Source organism: Eptesicus fuscus, chromosome 16 (genome assembly GCF_027574615.1).
Source record: "Eptesicus fuscus isolate TK198812 chromosome 16, DD_ASM_mEF_20220401, whole genome shotgun sequence".
Classification (NCBI taxonomy): Eukaryota; Metazoa; Chordata; class Mammalia; order Chiroptera; family Vespertilionidae; genus Eptesicus; species Eptesicus fuscus.
The window spans coordinates 2,424,220-2,445,438 of record NC_072488.1 but is presented as its reverse complement, the minus strand read 5'-3'; the positions used below and the strand labels follow the sequence as shown (position 1 = coordinate 2,445,438).

General features: G+C 47.7%; 1 protein-coding gene across 4 annotated transcripts in view; it reads left to right on the top strand.

Moving 5' to 3' along the window:
* Positions 1–21,219, top strand: part of NOL10 (nucleolar protein 10) — a 112,659-nt gene that overhangs the window by 18,557 nt on the left and 72,883 nt on the right. For all 4 annotated transcript variants that reach the window (XR_008558499.1, XR_008558498.1, XR_008558500.1 and 1 more), the window contains exons 11-13: positions 1,016–1,165; positions 4,522–4,588; positions 8,470–8,522. Coding sequence is in view for 1 of the 4 variants with exons in the window: in XM_008138373.3 (XP_008136595.2) it covers positions 1,016–1,165; positions 4,522–4,588; positions 8,470–8,522 (270 nt within the window). In the remaining 3 variants the exon portion in view is untranslated. The remainder of the gene's footprint in view (positions 1–1,015; positions 1,166–4,521; positions 4,589–8,469; positions 8,523–21,219) is intronic.

Genomic DNA, 21,219 nt, shown 5'->3' with positions numbered 1-21,219 from the left:
TGCGACACTTTGGTTCTGACCTCAGTGGGTGGTCTGAGAAGCTCTTGAGCGGAAGTACAGGCGGCTCTGTTCTCTTGACTGTGGTTTAGAACTATTTTCCCAGAGTGTCCTGGGACAGAATTCTGTGGTCAAAACAGTTTGGAATCTGCCAGATTCCCACTCTTGGAGATTCATAATGCATTTAAATATATATTGAAGGCTCTGAGAATTCCTGTAGACAAGAAATGCATTGAATACATAATTCCAAAATGTGTTTGTCCCAGGCATCTGTCTTTCCCCTAGCACTATTTACCAGATCCCCTGCACGGGCGATCGGGGCACAGCTCAGCACGAGTGGAATGGCTGCAGAGGTTTCAGTCCCTCCCTTTCTCCCTCGCTTCCTGGCAGAGCCCATACATTTGTCAGTGTGCTCTCCCCTCCGAACACGTCTGAGACCCTGCTTCCAGGACATGTACTGCCTCCGCCCTCATGGTCTGGAGAGGCCCTGTCACCTGGGATGAAGATCGAGCTGCCCCAGGTTTCTTGCCTCTATGGCAGGGCTCAGAAGAGACACCCCCCACCCCTCAGCCATAGCCTTGCCACCACCATCTGTCCAGAATCTCCCAGGACGGTCTTCTTTATGTCTGTCATGCTTGTTTCTGTCACTCACTGTGCCAGTGCCTGGTACATAGTAGGCCCTCAGTATATATATTTGTTGAATTCCCAAATGACATACATTCTTTTAGGCTTACTTTTTGTTCCTTTCTTCGTGTAGCTCAGTAGTTCTCAATCTTAGTGTGCTCGCAAACTGCGCTCAGGGCTGAACTCGTACAGCCATGCACTCTGAGAGTAACGTAGAAATTTCTCAGAGCGTTTTTGCGGGCTGACTAGGGTCTTTGTACCCTGGGTGAGGGTGTCCATTGTGCTCATAAAAAGGCAGTAGAACAAATGGCAGCCACCTTTGTAGCTTAAAAGTTGCTTTTTAAGATAAAACATTTAATTTGTTTAAACAGAAATAGCTTATTTTTTCTTTTAGGTCTTATTATATGATCTTCGCTCGGATAAGCCACTGCTAGTTAAGGATCACCAGTACGGGCTACCCATCAAGTCGGTCCATTTCCAGGATTCTTTAGATCTGATTTTGTCTGCAGATTCTCGAATTATCAAAATGTGGAATAAGAACTCAGTACGTATGTTTTTGTTGAAATTTTTATTGAAATAATATTTTCTTAAGAATATTTGATGTGCTGTCTTCTAGCTTCAAGTATTAATTAACTAGAGGCCCGGTGCACGAAATTCGTGCACGGTGGGGGGTTGTCCCTCAGCCCAGCCTGTACCCTCTCCAATCTGGGATCCCTCAAGGGATGTCGGACTGCCCGTTTAGGCACGATCGGGCCTAAAAGGGGAATCGGACATCCCTCTCACAATCTAGGACTGCTGGCTCCCAACTGCTTGCCTGCCTGCCTTCCTGATTGCCCCTAACCGCTTCTGCCTGCCAGCTTGATCACCCCCTAACCACTCTGCTGCCAGCCTGTTTGCCCCCAACTTCCCTCCTCTGCCAGCCTGGTTACCCCTAACTGCCCTCTCCTGCAGGGTTGATCACCTCCAACTGCCCTCCCTTGCAGGCCTGGTCCTTCTCAACTACCCTCCCTTGCAGGCCGGGTGCCTCCCAACTGCCCTATCCTGCTGGCCATCTTCTGGTGGCCATCTTGTGTCCACATGGAGGCAGGATCTTTGACCACATGGGGGAAGCTAAATTGTGTGTTGCAGTGATGATCAATCTGCATAGTACTCTTTTATTAGATAGGATAGAGGCCTGGTACAGGGGTGGGGGCCAGCTGGTTTGCCCTGAAGGGTGTCCCGGATCAGGGTGGGGTTCCCTTGGGGCATGGGGCGGCCTGAGCGAGAGGCCTGTGGTGGTTTGCAGGCGGGCCACGCCCCCTGGCAATGCAAGTGGAGGCCCTGGTATCTGGAATTTATTCAGCCATTTGTGTTGGGGTTATAATTGAAACTTTGTTGCCTTAAGTGGGTGGGCCCAGCCAGGGTGTGTAGAAAGCTTTGCTTCCCCTGTTGCCGGCGGTAACCCTGGCCTGCTCTCTCAAGCTCCATTCTGCCGCCATTTGTTTGAATTTGTTTACCTTGTATAATTGAAACTTTGTAGCTTGAGTGGAGGCTTAGGCCTGCAACGGCTGGCAGAAAGTTTGGCTTCCTCTGTTACCTAGGAAACCTTGCTCTCTGTGGCTGTAGCCATCTTGGTTTGGGTTAATTTGCATGCTTGCTCTGATTGGGTGGTGGGCGTGGCTTGTGGTGTGTCGTAGGTATGGTCAATTTGCATATTTGTCTATTATTAGATAGGATAAGTAACAAAATCCTATATCACTGGCTTTAATCTGCCTCTGCTTTTCATTTCAAAACCTAAGTATTTTGAGAGAAGTAAAAGGTTAGTTCATCAACTAAATAGGAAAACATTCAGAGTTCTTTGCATTCAATTAATAACAAACTTGACATTTTTAGTCCAAAAGTGTCACTCTTTTATTTTTTTCTTTTAACTTGTTCTTGAGAGGAAGCGGGAGGAAGGTCCAGCGGCCTCACGTGGTGTCTACAGGGCGAGCACCAGCCTTTCCCGCGGGGCTGCCTGTGCTCGGGGCAGAGGTGCCAGCAGCCCCATCGCAGCTCGGCTCCTGTCAGAACCCCTGGCTGAGCAGGCCATTGGTTTCGTGTGCACTTTCTGTTTTCGTTCCCCAAGCATTGACCTTTGCTGAGCCTACGTCCTTGTTCCCTGGGTCTGTGGTGGAGATCACCTACCTTCGGGGGTTGTCCCCCCCCAACCCCCCCGTCTCTCCCCCCCCCCCCCCCCCCCCCCAGGAGCTTCTTGGCTCCGGTGCCTCGGCTGACTAGGGGAGAGGAAAGCTTCCAGCTTGTCTGGTCCCGGCAGAAGCACCCGATGGCCACCGGCACCGACTGAGCTGCTTGCATTTGGCTTTGGGTGGGGAGGGTTTTCTTGGGAGGCTGCGTGGTGCTGTGGGCTGGGTTTTCTCTGCTCTTTTTCTGGTAATCCAAACTCACACTTAAACAGTACCTGTTTTTTTTTTTTTTTTTTTTTTTTTTTTTTAACAGTACCTGTTTTTAATGCTACAAATGGAGACGTCTTATTTTTTTGATTCATAAAATATTAGGGAAGTAGAAGTTACCCTTGATCTGGCTTCCCTGCTGGTTCAAGGTAACGAGTGATGTCAGTTTGGATGTGCCCTCCCAGGTTTTCCCTGAGGTGGAATTCGTCTTCTTTGTCCCGTGCTGTTACAGTTCTCTTTCCCCTTCCTTTTTTCTTCCCTCTTTCCTTCCTGCTGCAGTGGGAGTTGGAGAAGAGAGGGAGGTAGCTGTGTGAATCTCATTGTCTTGAATTAGAACTTGGCTGCTGTTTGTCACTGAACACAAAATACCCGCCTTCCCCATACTTTACCCCCCCCCCCCCCGCCCCTTTGCCATGGAAGCCTCTGCTAAGGAGTTAACATAGCAGGAGCCGGCGGGGTTGTTGCATCGGCTCTTGGAGTCACCGTGCTGTAGTTGCTACAGTGCGTTTCATTTTGGCATTGTTGTTATGACTAAGTGCACCCTCTTGCCCAACACCAGATGTCTTGGTTTTGCTTGCCTGGCTTTCCTTGTTTCTCTTTCTTATCACCTTTTTCCATACCCATCTTATCTTCTGTCTTTTTGTCTTACTTTCCTTCTCTTAATTTTTTTTAAATATATTTTTATTGATTTCAGGGAAGTAGAGAGAGGGAGAGAGAGAGAAACATCATTGATGAGAGAATCATTGATCGGCTGCCTCCTGCATGCCCCCCACTGGGGATTGAGCCCGCAACCCAGGCATGTGCCCTTGACCGGAATCGAACCCAGGACCCTTCAATCTGTAGGTTGATGCTCTATCCATTGAGCCAAACCAGCTAGGGCCCTTCTCTAAATTTTTAAAAAAGCACATTTCCCCTCACATTTAAAATAAAAATGTCTTAGGCTTAACTATATAATAACCATCACTTTATGTATTTACAGGATTTCATTTTGCCAGTCATTTTGTGTTCGTTATCTCATGCAGTCTCCCCAGAGCCTGTGGTTTAGGTGTGGGAGGTGCTGTCCTCACTTCACCACGCTGACCATCTCACCTCCTTTGGTTTCCCTGAGTAACAAGTTCGACCAGGGTGTGTTTCCCAGATTAAGAGAATTTGTTTTAAGTTGATGTACAACTTTATTTTAAACTTTACCCTTTTTTTTTGTGTAGACAGTATCTCTAAAACTGTTTGTTTTCTTGGATAAGTCACGTCTTCCTCCTGGGCCTCAGTTTCTTTGTCTCTAAAATGAAAAGTATTTGATAAATTGGTCAAATGAATTCTCTAAGGTGTTTTTAAAACTTAAATTCTATGATTGTATTTCTTCACGTACCAGTGTGTGCTTGAGTTACATCTCCAGTATATTTTCTTTACGGGAGATTGCCAAGAGCTGTCTTCCTTTAACTAATTATCGATTCCTTTTTGCTTACTCTTTCAGGGAAAAATATTTACTTCCTTGGAGCCAGAACATGACATTAATGACGTCTGCCTCTATCCCAGCTCAGGTATGCAGTGTGTAGCCTCGGCTCACTCAGTGAGACAAATCCCAGCTGTGCTTTATTTGGTTTTAGACTCAGTTTATTTCTTAAGACAGGGTTTGGCTTTGTCAGGACCGTTCTTGGCTATTGTATGTACTTGAAGAGCCAAGAGTAGGAAGTGGTGTGTGGGTGACTCAGAAAGTGGCCCTCTCAGTGACTCAGTCCTCGGCCAGCCTCGCTGTTAGTAGGAACTGGAGACAAAGCGTAGGCAGGTGGCAGGTGAGATGCTGTTTTAGCTCTTCAGCTCCTTGATGTGATGAGTGATCGTGCGTGGGAATCCAGGTAGGGGCTGGGAGAAGTCCGTGGTTGCCTGATAATACACAGGCTATGAAACCATGGGTGTTGGCATGTTGTATGCAAATTACAAGGCAGATTTTAGGATTTAACAATACCTTCAGGGCAGATCTATGAAGACTGGGGGGGTCTGAGAGAAAGTGAGAATAGTTCCCATTCAAACAGTGTTGTGCTCTGAGGACAGATACACAGGTCATTTTGATAGAGAGACACAGGACACAGGCGGAGCAGGAAAGTTCTGTCGTGTGTACAGGCAGCACTCTGACCTGCTGGAAGGGGCTTCAGCCACAGCAGCTAGAGGAGGCCGTAGAGATTTTCGTTTGCGCTGAGTGTGGAGTGATGAGTGAGATTTGGTTGGTGGCGTTGGAGCGAGATGATCCAGGTGAGGAACAGTGCAAGAAGAGCAAGAGGCTAGGGGAGGGGAGGGAGGGGAGGCCATTCTAAGATAGGGCAGTGTAGGCTAGGCTACGACCTGATACCAGACAATGTGACATGATGGGGGACTTATTTGGGGAAGGGGAGGCGCCGCGTCCCCGGGTGTGGTGGCCCGAGGAGGAATGAAGTTGGAAGGCCGGTGGTGGTGGACAGAGAAACATCGATCGGCTGCCTCCTGCGCGGAACCACTGGGTATCGAGCCCACAATGCGGGCATGTGCCAGCGACTTCTTAGTGCCTGGTCAGCACTCAGCCACTGGGCCATCCGGCTGGGCAAGGTGCTCGCTTTGTTGAGTGACCACCAGGCCTCTTCATGGCAGACGTACACTTTTCTGAAAGGCACACGTTTTAACGTTTTCTGAAAGGCACACATTTTAACGTTTTCTGAAAGGCACACATTTTAACGTTTTCTGAAAGGCACACATTTTAAGGCGACGTTTTTGGACAGAGACCATGACTTACAGTCAAATAGCTGGTAAGAGGTTAATCAAACACCAAACCAGCCAAATAGTTTACTTCATGCGACGGCAAGCGCAGCATGACAAGTCCCCCTGCTTCCCTGGGCTGGGCCCGCGGCTGCTCCCCACCTCGCCCTGGCTTCAGCACGCCTCTCCCCCACGCTGCTCTGTTTTGTGCCTCATCATTATGAGCTGAATCATATGTTAGAAAGCTGAAACCTTTCTCTTCCTTTATCTTCTCTCTTACTCATAATTAAAGCCGAATCATGATGACTGCTGTGGAATGGTTTTCGGATACGGAGGCTGCTCAGAGTATTGAGAAATGGTCCCGCCCTCCTGCTCCTCCTGCGCTGTTGCTCATTCAGCCGCCTCTGTGGGTCAGGGCGCCCGAGAGGCGGTGCTGCCCTTGGACTTGGGTGCGCATCAGCTTCATCCGTGCTTGCTGAGCTCACGGCGGGCAGAGCCCCGCCCCAGCCCTGTGCTGTCTGAATCGCTGGTTCCAGAACCACAGGTGGAGAGAACAGATTTCCGCTCGGGAAGACCTGCTTCAGGCTTCACAGCTGTGCAGCTCACCTGCCTTACAGGGCGGCGGGGAGCGGGGGGGGGGGGGGGGGGGACGGCTCTGCTGTGAAATGTGAAGTCGCCCCTTATTCCGTCAGTGTCCTCCCATACAGAGTGAAGAGGGGTTCGGGTCATCTGTCATGTCCTTGGGGCCCTACCCAGGGACATCACGTGCTCCCTACTTAGACCAGAGTTGAGCACGTGGGATGTAAAGCACCTGGCACGGGTTCCTCCCTTCTGTCTCGCTGCACTACCTCCCCGGGCCGGTGCGGCCGTCTCCTCCTTCACAGCTGGTTTCAGGCCTGACCTCCAGTCAGAGGTCAGCTTGTCTCTGTCCACATGTGGCCAAGTGAGATCCTGCTCCGGTGGGAACATTGGTGCGTTGAACGCTTTGGTGTAATCAGAGCCTTCCTGGGGTTTGTGGGGGAGATGTGGTTGTGTTCCCTCGTGGAACCTTCGCTGCTGAATGTGCAGTGTTGAGGGTTGCCAGTGAAGCCAGGCGGAGGGATTGCTTCGGCAAGAGCCTTCTCTTGGTTGTGACATGGCTTTGCAGTCCCCAGAACGTCGTCTTTACTCACGTCTCAGGGTCCGGAGGCCCCGGCCTTGCTGCCATTGAGACGTGGGTAGCATCGCGACCTCAGGGAGCTTCCGTCTCCAGGGCCAGATGAGGAGCCCACATGAGTACGAGCTGTGAGAATGTCTCTAGTTTTTGTTTTGCTTTAAATTAGACACACATTCCTGCTTTTCTTGACCTCGCCGCATGCTTTGGATGTTTTCATGGTGGGTGTCTGTGGTGGGGAGGGTGGGTCCCAGTTCAGGGCCAGCTCCCACTTTGGAGTCGTGTCCCAGATGGGCTTCGGCTGAGAGGCCTGCTTTCTGATCACAGTTCACCTCGGCTCTGTCAACGTCTCAGTCCTGTAACCGCGTAAGATCACTTCCACGGCTTTTGCATTAACAAAAGCAGCAAAAATACTTTTTACAACTCAGAATCAAAGCATTGTCCTTAGCATTTGGCATATTTAATTTTGATTATTGGTGTGATAATCCAAACATCTTCGCTCTGTGGATTCCTCTACTGAATGGATTTTTAAAACAAGTATAATTTGGTTGATTTTTAAGTGTTTAAAAAACAGAGCTCTTGAGTTTGCACTTCAGCTCTAAGTTCCCTAGCTCGTGACAGGACCAGTTTTGAGCTTTGTTTTTTCATCTGTGGAAGAGGGGTGACGGCAGTGCTCACCTCACAGGTGGGTTCCCTGAGATGCCATGTGAAGGCGCGGAGGGATCCTCAGGGACGCCCGATGGCTGCTGATTCCAGCTTGTTTTGGGGAGCAGCTTCGGGGACTGGGAGCAGGCCGTGGCCGATGTGGCGCAGAGCAGAGGGCGCAGCTGAGGCACCGGGCACGCTGGCTCCTTACCGAGGGGGCTTCGGAGGCCGCTGCTGGGCTTACAGGGAAACCTGGATTGGGTGCCAGGAAGCTGTCCCTGCTTTAATTTTGCTTTCCTAAAATGCTGGCCCGAGGAGACTAAATCGTTACCTACTCTGTTGGTTAGTCTGTTAAAATTCCCCCGAGAGTGAATTATTTTTGTATCGCAGGAGCTGTTCGATGCTGTTTGGTCTTTCCAGGTGTAGCTCCACGTAGCGTTCCCCGTAAGTGGTTTTGTGTCCGGTTGGTGTGAACGTGAATGCAGACATGAGGAGCTGCTTCGCTGTGACACTTGGTGGGGATGCTTCACCTTGGTCCCGTGGTTCCTGATGGACAGAAAGACACCTTTCCTCTTAGCTTCCTCACTTTTACGGATAACAGAGCACATTGACACTCCATGCTATCGGTGTGTCTGAAGCGTAAACTGCCCCCTTAGACATGAAGGCACACTGTGTGGGCCTGCGCGCTCTGTGGGGAAGGCTCCTTCCCAGCCAGGTCAGGTGCTCCCTGGCCCTGAGGAGCCCCATGGAGGAGGCCAGGGACAGCCCCGCGGCCTGACGCCCAGCTGCCGTGTGCTCCGTGCTCTGAGCACTTCCAACGTTGCAAATTGGAAAACAAGTCGAAAAGGATACTTTTCTTTTCCCACGTGTTTACCTTTCTGCTGTGTTTATTTTTAGGAATGCTTCTCACCGCCAATGAAACCCCCAAGATGGGCATCTATTACATTCCGGTAAGTAGTACACAGAGGACCTCAGATACAAATAGGAGAGGGAAGGGTGCTTTATTTCTAAACTGGACATAGTGAGGGACTTTGGGTCTGCATGCAGCTGTGTAAGTTACACACCGTGGTTCACTTTGCTTCCTGGAACCATTAAAATAATGCGTCACCTTTCTTTTATGGGAAACTACTTCATATCGCATTGAAATAGGCAGATTTCTTCAGATTTACATTTGTTTTCAGGTATTTCATAATCTCACTTTCAGCTATTAGTGATCAAGGTCAAATTCTGAAATAAAAGTCTAGTACTCTTCTGGTCATCTCACTGTAGTTAGTTTCTTTTAAAAATAAGTGATAGCCCTAGCTGGTTTGGCTCAGTGGATAGAGTGTCAGCCTGCAGACTGAAGGGTCCTGGGTTCAATTCTGGCCAAGGGCACATGCCTGGGTTGCAGGCTCGATCCCCAGTAGGGGGCATGCAGGAGGCAGCCGATCAATAATTCTCTCTCATCATTGATGTTTCTCTCACTCTTCCTTCCTCTCTGAAATCCATAAAGAAATATATTTTTAAAAAATAAAATAAAATAAAAAACATATAAAAGAAACTTGGTATTGACATGAGCAATGATGGCATGCAGTTGCAGTCCTGCCTGTTGTTTGTTTGTTTCTTAGAGAACTTTCCTCTTACCCGCCCTGGAAGCATCCCCGCCTTTACCTCTCAGGTAACGTAGGAAAGGAGCGTGGGGAATACGATCCGAACAGAATGCCGCAGAGCACATGTTGGCATTGGGTTATGGTCGGCAAACATCGCCCTTTTCTGAGATCTGCGAAGGGGAGAGTGAGGGCGCTGAAGATCAGAGCTAGAGTGGCGAGCTCTTTAGAACCACTGTCAGCCTCCAGTTATGAAAATTCCCCACGTTTCCGATGGGCCTTTTTAAAAATACAACTTTTTATTGATTTCAGAGAGGGAGGGAGAGGGCGAGAGAGATAGAAACATCAATGATGAGAGAGAATCATTGATTGGCTGCCTCCCACTGGGGATTGAGCCGCAATGATTTGCATTGTGGGAGGAGACTGGCTGAGCCACAGGAAGATGGGTTAGATAGGCTCTCGTTCGTTCGTCTGTCCGTCCGTCCGGAGGAAGAGGAAGGTGCCTGTGTTACCTGGGCCAGGCCTCCGTTCGCGTTGTTGGAGCGAGCTCGTGGGGCTCTGGGACAGTGTGAGAGGAATCTGATGGCAGGCCGTCATTTCAGAGGCTCCTTGTCCTTGAGCTGCCAGATGGCACATGTCCGAGGTGTTTATCGAGGGGGACCTACATCGATGACGAGAAGGGCCTCCCCTCCCCCCATCACAGCCTTCTCCCAGGTCAGCCCCCTGGAACATTCACTGCTCGTCCTGGGGGAGGTCTCTGCTCTTCCTCCGGGAGTGCCTGCTGTGCTTAGTTCTCAGCGCCTGCCCGGAAGCCGGTGTCCGCAGTGCGGAGCCTTTCCCGTGGCGGAGCTGGCAGTCAGCGTGGGAGAGGAAAGCATTCAGGTGGAGGGCTGCACTGGGAGGGCTGCTGACCAGGTGAGGAGCCCCTTGGGGGGGGCGGGGGCAGCCCTGAATACGTTTGTGGTGAGGCCATCTCACCGCTGGTGCCCAGTGGCAGTGGTGCGGGTAGCAGTGGGGGGATCGTCAAGGTTGGAAGGCAGGCCGGTAACCGAGTGGGTGGGGAGTGAGGGAGAGGCAGGAGCCGCCGGTGGTAACTGTGCGTGAGGAGGGCATCTCTGAGTCCAGGAAGGGAAGGGAGTAGCAAGTTCTTCCCCTTCGCATTCTGCATTTTATAAAGGACCTTTGAAAGGAACGAACTCCTGGAGGTTTTGTTTATGCAAACCATGTATGCACATTCCTACTCATTCCAAGTGTTACAAAGTATAAGAAAAGAAAAACCACTGTTTCCCCCTTGATATTCTTAAGTACTGTAATATTTGGATATACCGTCTTTCAGTTATGATAATAATGTTATGTGTGCAAAGTCAGATTTTACATACAAATTTGTATTCGTAAAAGTATTCTAAGGCTTTAAAATGACTTAAAGCATTTTTAATTACCTCCATTACAGAATCAGAACTATAGGGGACCCGTTACTCACTTCGGACTCTCCAGGTCTATTTCTCAGGGTGGGTTTTATGTTCCACGTAGAGAGGACCCTAATTAGCCTGGGTGAGAGGGCGGATGCTAGCCAGGTGGTGAGAAACGGCTTTCTTGACAGGTGTTAGCTTATCTTATAAGACCTCAATGTCAGCTTTCTAATTCCGATTTAACAGAAAGCTGTGAGAAATATCCCGAGACGACTCCCAGGTGACTGTGCGTGTGGGGACAGTGCGAGCACAAGTTATTCGTGCTCAGCTAAGCCTGGTGCTGGGACTTGTCCTGAGTGTTCCTTCCTGACCCACATCCGCCTGCTGCCTCGCACCGAGTGAGGTTCAGTGCCATGGCCTTTGCCTGGAACCTGCTCTCTGTGATCCTCCTTCAAAGCAAGGCGAGCCCGGGGGCCTGAACGCCTGCCATTTTTCATCAGATTTCATCAGATTTCCCGAGCCGATGCTTGGCACAGGGCTCACTTGAGGCCTCCAGGACCAGAGAATTTGAATACATGGCTCATGCCATGCAGAGGAGGCTTGGGCTGCGATTTGTATTAGCATCTCATAAATCAGGCAGGAAACCTCTTTCCCCTTCGGGGCTGTGCAAAAAATGAAGACAACCTAATGTTCTTTCAGCTTGTTAATTTTTGCCTTTCTCTCTGATACCATCTTCATTGAATACTTAACTCATTATAGATTAAATGCAAGTCCTGATCACTCACTCTGCCACTTACAGATTCCCATAGCTAGCTAGTCTTTTATGACCCAACTAGAGGCCCGTTGCATGAAGATTCATGCAATAGGCCTTCCTTCCCCTGCCTGTGGCACCGGTTTTCCTCCGGTACCTGGGACCCAGGCCTTATGCTCTGGCCACAGTGGAGAAGCCAAGCCTCGAGCACTCTTTGGCCCACTAGTGTATGTTGAGATGACCCTGAATATATCAGGCTTGGCTTCTCCGCTCTGGCCGCAGCAGAGAAGACAAGCCTCTTCAGTCCTCAGTTGGGCCGGAGCCTTCAGTCTTCGCTCTGTGACTGCATATGCAAATTAACCCAACATCTTTGGTGGGTTAATTTGCATACACACTCCTGATTGGCTGGTGGGTGTCATGGAGGTATGGTCAATTTGCATATTTCTCTTTTATTGGTGTCGATGGACTTTCTCTGGCCTCCTCAGAGACCAGGATCTGTTATTTGGTTCATTTGCTCTTTAAATTCGAGAGCCTAATTCACCTGCAACTCCTGAGACTTAACGCCAGAAATTGTTTTTCAGGTTTGGTTTTCCCCTGAAATGTAATTTTTTTTTTTTTTTTTCTGAAATGTAATTTAATCTTAGGTTGGTTCTTTGTACTTAGCACTGTTGGCAACTGTGTGGACTCCTGAGGGACTTGGGTCTCCTTCGGGATCCAAACCCAGCCGGTGTTGGTGTCGGTCCAAGGCGAGCCCCGTGTACCCCCGGCTCCTGAAGCTCTCATTGGCAGCTGATTGCTGGCATACCCGATAACATGTATGCCAGAAGATAATTTTATACGGTAGGATAAGGATCAGTTCCTTTGCTCTGACAATACATCTAATCAGCCAGATCTGAGAACCCTGGTGTGATGCAGCCGGGTTTGGGAGTGCTGGCAGATTTCTCAAAGTAGTGCCTTGTCCCAGAGACTTCATGGTGATTCTGTTAAAGGCTAACAGAAAATACAAAAGGAGAACTTGAAGTAAGGACACAACTTTTGTTGGATCATTTTAAAAATTTGTCCAAAAGTTGGCTGTGTATCTAGGACTGGACTGTTTTGAAAGCAGTACCTTTGTTTTCCTTCCTGTGTGACCCTGTGCTTCACAGCTGGAGCTGCTGGGAGTGCTGGGGATGATCCTCCTGTGATTTGGGTTTCGGTCGGACCAGGATTGGTCCAGTGGATACATTTCCGTTTAAAGCCAGTTCTGCCGGCTCACTTACATTTACTAACTTGATATTTGGAGAATCCCCAGACACGAGCGCTCTTTGGCCCACTAGTGTATGTTCAGATGACCCTGAATATATCAGTGTGCATGTAGAACCCTAAAAGTGATGATCACATTTTCATCTAAAATGCTTGTTTAAGCAGAGAGCTGCTGGACATGGTGCCAGAGTAATTTTGTTAGAAATCCCCATTTACAGAGCCAAAAGCAGCATATTCTCCTGGCATAGGGAGGTGGTACCAGGTGCAGAGAAAATTGCTCCCTGGGGGATTTGCCAGCATACAAAGGATGCACAAGACAGAACACAAACTGAACAAGTAGTTGCTGAGATGTCTGCACACCTGAGGGTTTTTCTGTGTGCCGTAAAGAACGGGGGAGCTTTCAAAACAGAACATTCTAGCAGGAAGGGAGATTCGAGGTCATCTGATCCAAACCCTTAATTTTCAGCTGAGGAATCAATTATTTGTTCAAGGGCAAATGGCAGAACTGGATCTGAAGACATTTCTTCCTTCACATTGCAAGGAGAAAGAGCTTAGATTTCGGAATTAGTGTGACCCGAGCTTGAGTATCAGCTTTGACACTTACATATTCCGTGACCTTGACCGAGATACTTACTCTGTCTGAGCTTTAGTTTCTTGACCTTCAGAAGAGGCGTGGTGGTGTAAGGAGTGGTGCGCAATAGACGAGCTTTTTCATCGTGTGTCACGGTGCATGGTCCGTGATCGATGTCCATCTGGTTATTGCTGCTACACTTTTTGCAACCACCAATCTCCAGGGGTCAGGGGCAGAGCACCTGGCATTATGTGGATGCGGGCCTTTATGTGGACTCCCGCATAAAGCTTTTAGAGAGATGTGATTCTGAACAAAATAAAGGTGCACAGAAAGGTTCTGGCAGATTCTGTGTGAGCAAGGAAAATCTCTCAGGAATGCAGTATAGGCTTGCTGAATCTGTTGCAAACCATAAAATGCAGGATGAGAAAGAACTATTGCATGCCATTGGTTTTGCTGTTAATTATTGCAACAGAAAGCAGTGATGCAGTCTAGTTGATAAAATAAGAAATTTTTAAAAGTGAAGTTCATTTCCCCCATTATCTCATCACGCTATAGAAATGGCGAGTAAGGAAAGTAGAAGGAAACTTAAACACCTTCCCGCCATCCAAAAGCAAACACACTGACACTTCGCTGTATTTTTCCATCGTAGTCAGAAACATCATTCATATCTTGCTTTTCCCCCAGTTAATTAATATTCCCCATGTTATTGTGAGTCTTGGAGATCATTAAAAAGAGGATTTTGTATATGAATATGAAAGTCATCTATAGTTATTTTTTAAATGTTTAAATATTGGAAAGGAGATAAGAAAACTATAGTCTTATTAGTCAGAGACATGCTTACTACTATTTTTGTTACACTTACTTTGCATTTAGGACTATTGTAGTCACTTTTAAGTCCTTCAGGATGTTGGAGAGTGGGGGAAGACAGAGGGAGGGAGGGAGAAAAGGAGGGGTTTCAGTTAGGTAGCCACCCAGCTACCCATTCCACTTGGTGGGCACAGGTCCAGACTGAACTTGAGGAAGAGCCTTTTCAGCGAAGAGTTCAGCCCAGCTCCCTAGAGCGTCATCACCTGTGCCCAGTGCCTCTCCCCTTTGTCTCAGGAAGGGTTCGTTACGAGTCGCCTTGGGAAAACGGGGCAGCAGTCCTGTATTATTTGTTGTGTTCGGTGGGTGAGATGAGCCATTTGAAAAGGCTGCTTGAATCTGTTGTTTTCTTCAAAAGATGTTTGGCCCCTCACCTCGCTCAGTGTCACCACACCGCATGTGGTTTCGGTCATTGAAGACATGGGGTTTGGGTAGGACCAGGCCACTCGCTGCGTCTGGCCCTGTTCCCACCTGCGGGAAGGGTGCTCCTTTAGGCTCGCTGAAGGACACCCTGAGGGTTTAGGTTACCTGCTTGACTTCAGAACCTGATCTTAGGTAAGAGGTTCAAACATTGAGCTTGAACTTCAGAAATTGTCAGTGCAATGGCTAGATTAGGGGAAGGGAAACGGTATTAATAATATAGTTAGCAAGTTCAGAATGGGCTGAGCAGCAAGCAGCATCTGGAAAAAAAATGCATCTGGAAAAAAAATCTAGAAGTTTTATTCAGCCAAGGAATAGATATTAAGCAGAATGTTGGCAGTGATCCACATGTGAGTGGGGGTGGGGAAAGACAGGGTGGTCTGATGAGGGGTGACTTTGGGGCTCTTAGTGCTCATGGAGAAATATTTTCAGGGTGAGGGTCAGAGAAAGTTCAGGAATCATGTTACCAGGCACCATCTGAGAAGGCATGATTTTGGGATGTAGAAAAAGACTAAGATCATGAGAAAAAGATGCCTGATGTGAAGTAAAGACAATATTGGGGCATTGGACTGAAGAAAACTGTCATTACTGAGGATTCGGGAGGGAAGGGCTGTCCTTTCAGAACTTCTAAAGGGAAGAAAAAGACAAATTTGAATGAGAAACACAATTCATTGAGTTCACCTTTGAGCTCAAAGGTCCGTATGTTTTAGATGTCTTGATTCACAAGAATGCAAATGGGACATATGCTTAATTTTGTTCTCCAAGAAAAACATCTTAAAGATCAAACCAAGCCTTTCAGAAAGATCTGGAAAGATAAGACATCTTATGAAAGGTAAAAGACCCAATTTTATGAGGGGTCGGGGGGAGTGTGAGTCATTTACAGACAGGACCTAGCAGGTAGTGGAACAGTTCGATTCCAAACTCCAGGTTTCCATCACCCCTTTCTAGCGGTGACGCAAAGCTGATGCCAAGGGGTGAGGCGTTAACTTTCTAACGCAAGCTCAGCAAATCTGTCCTAGTTTAATTTTATCTTATGCGTGAACTGGCTTTATAAGGCTTGGTGCTCTATTTGTAATTTTTCAGTTGCATATTCATAACTATCAAATGGGAAGTGAGGCCCGAAAGTCAGGTGGCAATAAAGTACTCTGTTCTCTACACACAAGTTGTTTGTGTCTTTGCCGAGGGGAAATGTGGCTTCCTATTTCCATCTAAGCACCTTCAGGCAGTAGCAGAGCATCCGAGGCGTTTTTCTCAGCAAAGGAAATCCTCTCCATTTCCCATTAAAGATTATTGGGTCACAAGAATAGCAGACACAGGGAAAGCATTAATGTGTGACACTCAGGAAGTAATTTTCTGAGCTTCCTGTCACATTTTCAAAAGTTAATTTCGTTCTGCCTCGGCAAAACTACCTGTAATTTCCATATGAAGATATCTGATGCACGTATGACATATATCTGTAATGCATCCGATGATGCTTGTTTTGCTTAAACAGTCACACATCTGGCATGCCCATCTTCTTGAAAATAAACGGCAACTTCCTATTCAGGTCCTAGCTATTCCGTTGGAATCCATTGTTGACAAAGGGCTTGTCTCCCAGCTCTGGCTGGTCCCTTCACCTTGGTGCTTACACCTTGGTAAAGTCGGTCTCTCTACCAACTTGATTTGGAAGTGAATCTGCTGTCGGGTTCTCGCCGTGCCACGTGGGTGGTGGTGACAGAACCGAGTGCTCACAACCAGGGTGTTTCTGAGTGTGCCCGGCAGCTGGAGTCACGTGGCAGTTTCATTGGTAACTGCCCTTACCTACTCTGGTTTGTTGTTGTGTTTGGTCTTTTCCTTAAAAATAGAATGTATACAAATAGGTAAGAAATTGGGCCACATTATTTTAAAAGGCCCAACTTATGCAGAAAATAATAGAAAAATTCTAGGACTTGCATTGTCTTTACCTTGATTCTGTTTTTCTCAAATCCCAAGAAAGTTCGTTTGTCTTCTCATGCCCATGTGCTCGGCTGAGAGCTCCGTGAGGGGGACTTTGGTCTCACTCTTGGCTGTGTCCCTGGTGCCCAGGGCCGTGAGCTGCTTCCGAGGCTCTCAATACATGCTCATTGGGAGCATGAATAGTATTGATACTTCGTTCTTTAAAACTTACAGAAAAACTTCAAATGTACATAAAAGTAGAGAGAAATATAATGAACCCCCTTCTACCCACCTCTTCCCTTCCATACTATGTTATCAGCTTCCCCCCCATGGGTTCTGGAGGGTTGGAGGTGGGATTGGCTTGTGTTACTGGCATTTCAGATTGCTCTAGAAGGCTGTTGCAAACGGTCAAACAGGAATGAGTACTTGATTTTCACGTTGGCACAGGTCTTTTGTAGTTACATGTTTACGTTCTTGTTGAACAGAGCATTACTCCTGGTTGGGAAAACAATGTGCAAATGACGGAGGTGAGGCAGAGTGAAAGATCCGCCTGTCTGTGCTTTGGCTTAGCTGTCCCTGGTTGTATCACACACCCATTCGTTCAGTTGACTGTTTTTTAGAGCAGCCGTCGCCAACCGGTGGTCCACGGACCCTGGTGGTCCATGAGGTCCGAAAGGTCGGCGACCCCTGTTTTAGAGCACATTTAGGTTCAGTGCGAAACTGAGAGGCATATGTAGTTCCCACATATTCCTTAGACACACACACACCCACACACACCCTCCTTTACCGTCAGCACTCTGTGCCACGTGGTGCATTTGTTGTACTTGGTGAGCCTACATTGACACGTTATCACCCAAGGTCATTGGCACTCACTCTTAGTGCTGTGCACTCTGTGGGCTTGGACAGATGTGTAGTGATCTAGGGCCACTGTTGTGTATTATACAGAATAGTTCCACTGCCCCAGAATCCTCTGTGCTCTGCCTCTTCATCTCTCCCTGCCTCCCCAAACCCCAGCGACCACTGATCTTTCCTGTCTCCAGTTTTGCCTTTTCTAGAATGTCATCTATTTGGAATGATACAGCATGCAGCCTTCTCACATTGGCTTCTTTCACTTAGTAACGCATCTTTGTTTCCTTTGTGTCTTCCTGTGGCTTGATAGCTCATTTCTTTTTATTGCTAAATACTGTTCCACTGGATGTACCACGATGTGTTTATTCATTCACCAATTGAATAACTGCTCAGGTTTGGGCACTTAAACATTGTGTGCAGGTTTTGTGTGGACACAATTTTCAACTCCTTTGGGTAAATAAACAGCAGGAGCACAGTCGCCAGGTCGTAGACGAGCGTTCAGCTTTGTGAGGATGCCCGTCCTCCGAAGTGCCGCTGCCACCAGCGGGGCGGGGCGTGCTGCCGCTCACGTCCTCCGCGGCGTTGGGTGCTGCGCGTTGGATTCCAGTGGTGTGTGGTTGCGGAGTGTGTATTGTGTGGATGTGTCAGGGTTTATCTACCTAGTGTCCTCTTCATGCGTGTCTATCACCCATTTCTTTGAATTCTGTGAGCCAGCGCAGTAGAAGCTTCTGCAATGGTGACAGCATGCTAGATCTGCTCCGGCGACATGGTAGCCGCTAGCCATGGACGGCTCTTGAAATGTGCCCACGGAACTGAATTTTCCATCTCATTTATTTTAATTAAATTTAAATAGCCACATGTGGCTGGTGTCTACAGTGTTGGCCTGCACATCTCTAAACTGTGCCAGAGCCCAGGTAGGCCATCGGCTGCTTGCTTGGACCACATTACTTTGGCCTTTACAGCTTACAGTTTGGTATGTTCCTTTGATGTTTAACAGCCATGTGAAGTTTCTTTTGTAAAGCTCTTTTAAAGAAATACTGCTCAGTGTCGGAGTCCCTAAAGAAAGATCTATGATGTTCTTCTTGAGTTTAATTCCCAGAGAGTTTCTCTTTCAGACATAGCAGTGTACGCCCCTTTATCAAGTGAATATTTTTCTTCCTATTGTGCATCTCTCTTTACCGTGGCTGCCAGGGAGCCCAAAGTTAAAGTTTTGGTTCAGCCATAGCAGGTGGTCATTTACCTCTCACCACTCCCCCACCAAACTACACAGCTTCCCATTCTGAACAGAAAGACTGCATTAAGTTCGTGGTTTTTCTTGTAAAGCTCTTCTCTTTTTTAAAGATTTTACATGACGTTTTTGGGATCCATCCTGAGACGTCTCTCAGAATAGATGAATGCCGTGTGCACACTGCTTCCCTCCCACAGCCCTGCGTGCACACATGTCGTAGGTCTTAATAGGATGGTGTATCGTCATGTATGAGAAGCCTTTTTACAGTGGGATATATAGATGGAAGACTCTGAAACAGATATTCTACTTAGGGTTGTAGAGAGTTACTTAAACAATTCATGGTTGGCCCCATTTTATTCGCTGTGAGTCAAAGTTGGGTTTCTTTACCCTCTTCTTTTGCTCTGCCAGCAATGCTCGCCTCAACTTTCTTTGGAAACCTGTGGCCAATTTTACTTTGCTGGAATTTAAAATGTATCCTTCAGGATTTCCTAGTTGCATGCATGGTGCCCTGTAGATAAACAGTAGCTGCTGAGTGTCTTTGATCCTCCTAGAATAGCACTGCTGAGATGTGTAACCTGGAGGGAAAGTATACATGAATTTAAAAGCAATTTATTCTTCCTTGGTTTCTGCCAAGTTTCCACCTCTAGATATTTTTAAATACTGTATTAGGCTACCCTTAGTTTTCACATGGACTACAGAATTAAGAATTGGAAGGCAAAAGGATATGCTGAAAAATTATTAGTAAATACCTTTCCCTACAAGGAAGTAGATTAGAACCAGGAAACCACTGATGGGGTAACCAGGATAGCACGCTGAACCATCTGTGTAACTCTTGGCAGGAATAAAATGACAAAACAAGGTCTTGAGAGTGCTCATTACCAGGTGCGTGATCAAAAGATAAACACTTTCTCACACGAGAAAATTGGCCCAGCGCCTTTAGCCCCCTGGGTGGTTGTGCGTGCGCCTGTGTGGGGGCATAGCTGTCGAGGTTGAGCACTTTTAGTGTAGCGGGGGCATTGGGAGAGGAAAGGGCTGCGAGTAGAGGAGGTTGTCATTGCTTGGAGTTATTGTCACTGTAAACTGTGGGTGTGAGCTCAGGAAACTGCAGGGGATTTCAAGTGTAATACGACCATCAACATCAAACGGGGATTGTAGCAGAGGTTCAAGGCCAGGCTCTCAGGAAAGAATGAATGGGAGACTTGGAAAGAAACGTGGTTTTCCTATCTATATATATAAAAGGCTAATATGCGAAGTGTCCCTCCAACCGTCCGACCGGTTGCTATGATGCACACTGACCACTAGGGGGCAGATGCTCAACGCAGGAGCTGCTGGGATGCTCACTGGCCATTTACAAAGAAACTACACCACGGACCTGGTGCCGACAAAGCAACACTCGGCTTCCCCCAAGTGGGACACAGGCCCTGCCCCCACCCCTTAGTGACACCTCACCAAATCGCAGCCAATGCTGCCAAGACCCCATGGCGCAAAATGCAGCCCACAGCCCAGCCAGCCCAAAACGGTCGTGTGGGTGCCGGGTAATGACGTCACGTAGCAACACCTGGCTTCCTCTCCCTAGCGACTAGCCTCCTTGGAGTTTCTTCAGCCCAGGAACATGACTTGCTTTATAGCCAGGTGCAAAAATTTTACACTTTAACCAAATGTCTGTGAAGCGTTTTCCTGTGCCTCATCTCATTTGATCCTCACAGAAGCCCTGGAGTAGGTAGATAGGAGACTCGGTAGAATCTTATTTTCTTTTTATTAGCTGGGAAACAGAGATTTAGAAAGCTTAGAAACTTGACCCCACTGAAAAGAAGTAAGAAATGGTGGGCCTTGAAAATGACTTCAGGTTTTCTCACTGCACAGAATATAGTCAAACACTGCTGCAGTTAAATATTTCACCCTTTGTTCTCCCTGCATGATCTACAATAATAATCTGCTTCGTGTTGATATTTACTGCTGTGTTCCTGACAGTTACCTGAAAGAGAAGTTGGGGTGCTTCACTGGGCTGGAAAAAGTTTAGCTACATCAGAAAGCAGGTCTAATTAAGCAGGTTTATTCTATATCTATAAAAGGCTAAGTTACTCGCACATGTGCGATACAAATAAAGCTCTCGCTGGTGCCAATCGCACGTGTGTGTTTCCATCTGTCATTGTCAATCGTGAACTTGGTTGACACTTCTATTATAGAGAAAGGGAGAATAGTGATATTAAAATATTTCTTCTAATTTCCTTTCAATGTGCACGAATCCATGCACCGGGCCACTAGTTTAGTTAAGAAAAGAGCCGAGGGCCACACAGTTTGATAACTGCCATTTATTGTGCTGATTTCAGCCCCACAGCTCAAGTGACCTTTGCCCAGTCTCACTGGGTGGAGCAGCTTGCCTTCCCTCTGCAGCCACCCTCCGGTCTCCTAGGGGTGGTGGGACCTGGGCGCTCATCCGCGCCATCCACTCCCCTCCGTTCAGGCCATCTTCCCAGACACAGGAGTCTGGACGTGCCGGCTCTCAAAGACCCCGCCCTCCTTTCTCTTTACCTCTGAAACCCCGACACTTACCACTTAAATTCCTTAACCTCTGTATTTTCTCTTGTTCCTTTTGTCCTTGAAGGTTAATGCTTTTTTTTATATCCATTTACTGTAATTTTAACTAGGCTTGGCACAGAGGGGAGATAAAAATATGTAGTTACCATGCCGTTATTAACTGGAAGTTCTCTGTGGTTGTTGCTACACTCAGCTTCATTTGTGTGTTTGAGTGCTTGCTTCGGGTGCCCTGACTCCCTGCCTGGGCACAGGCACGCCATCCTAGGCCTGTTGGT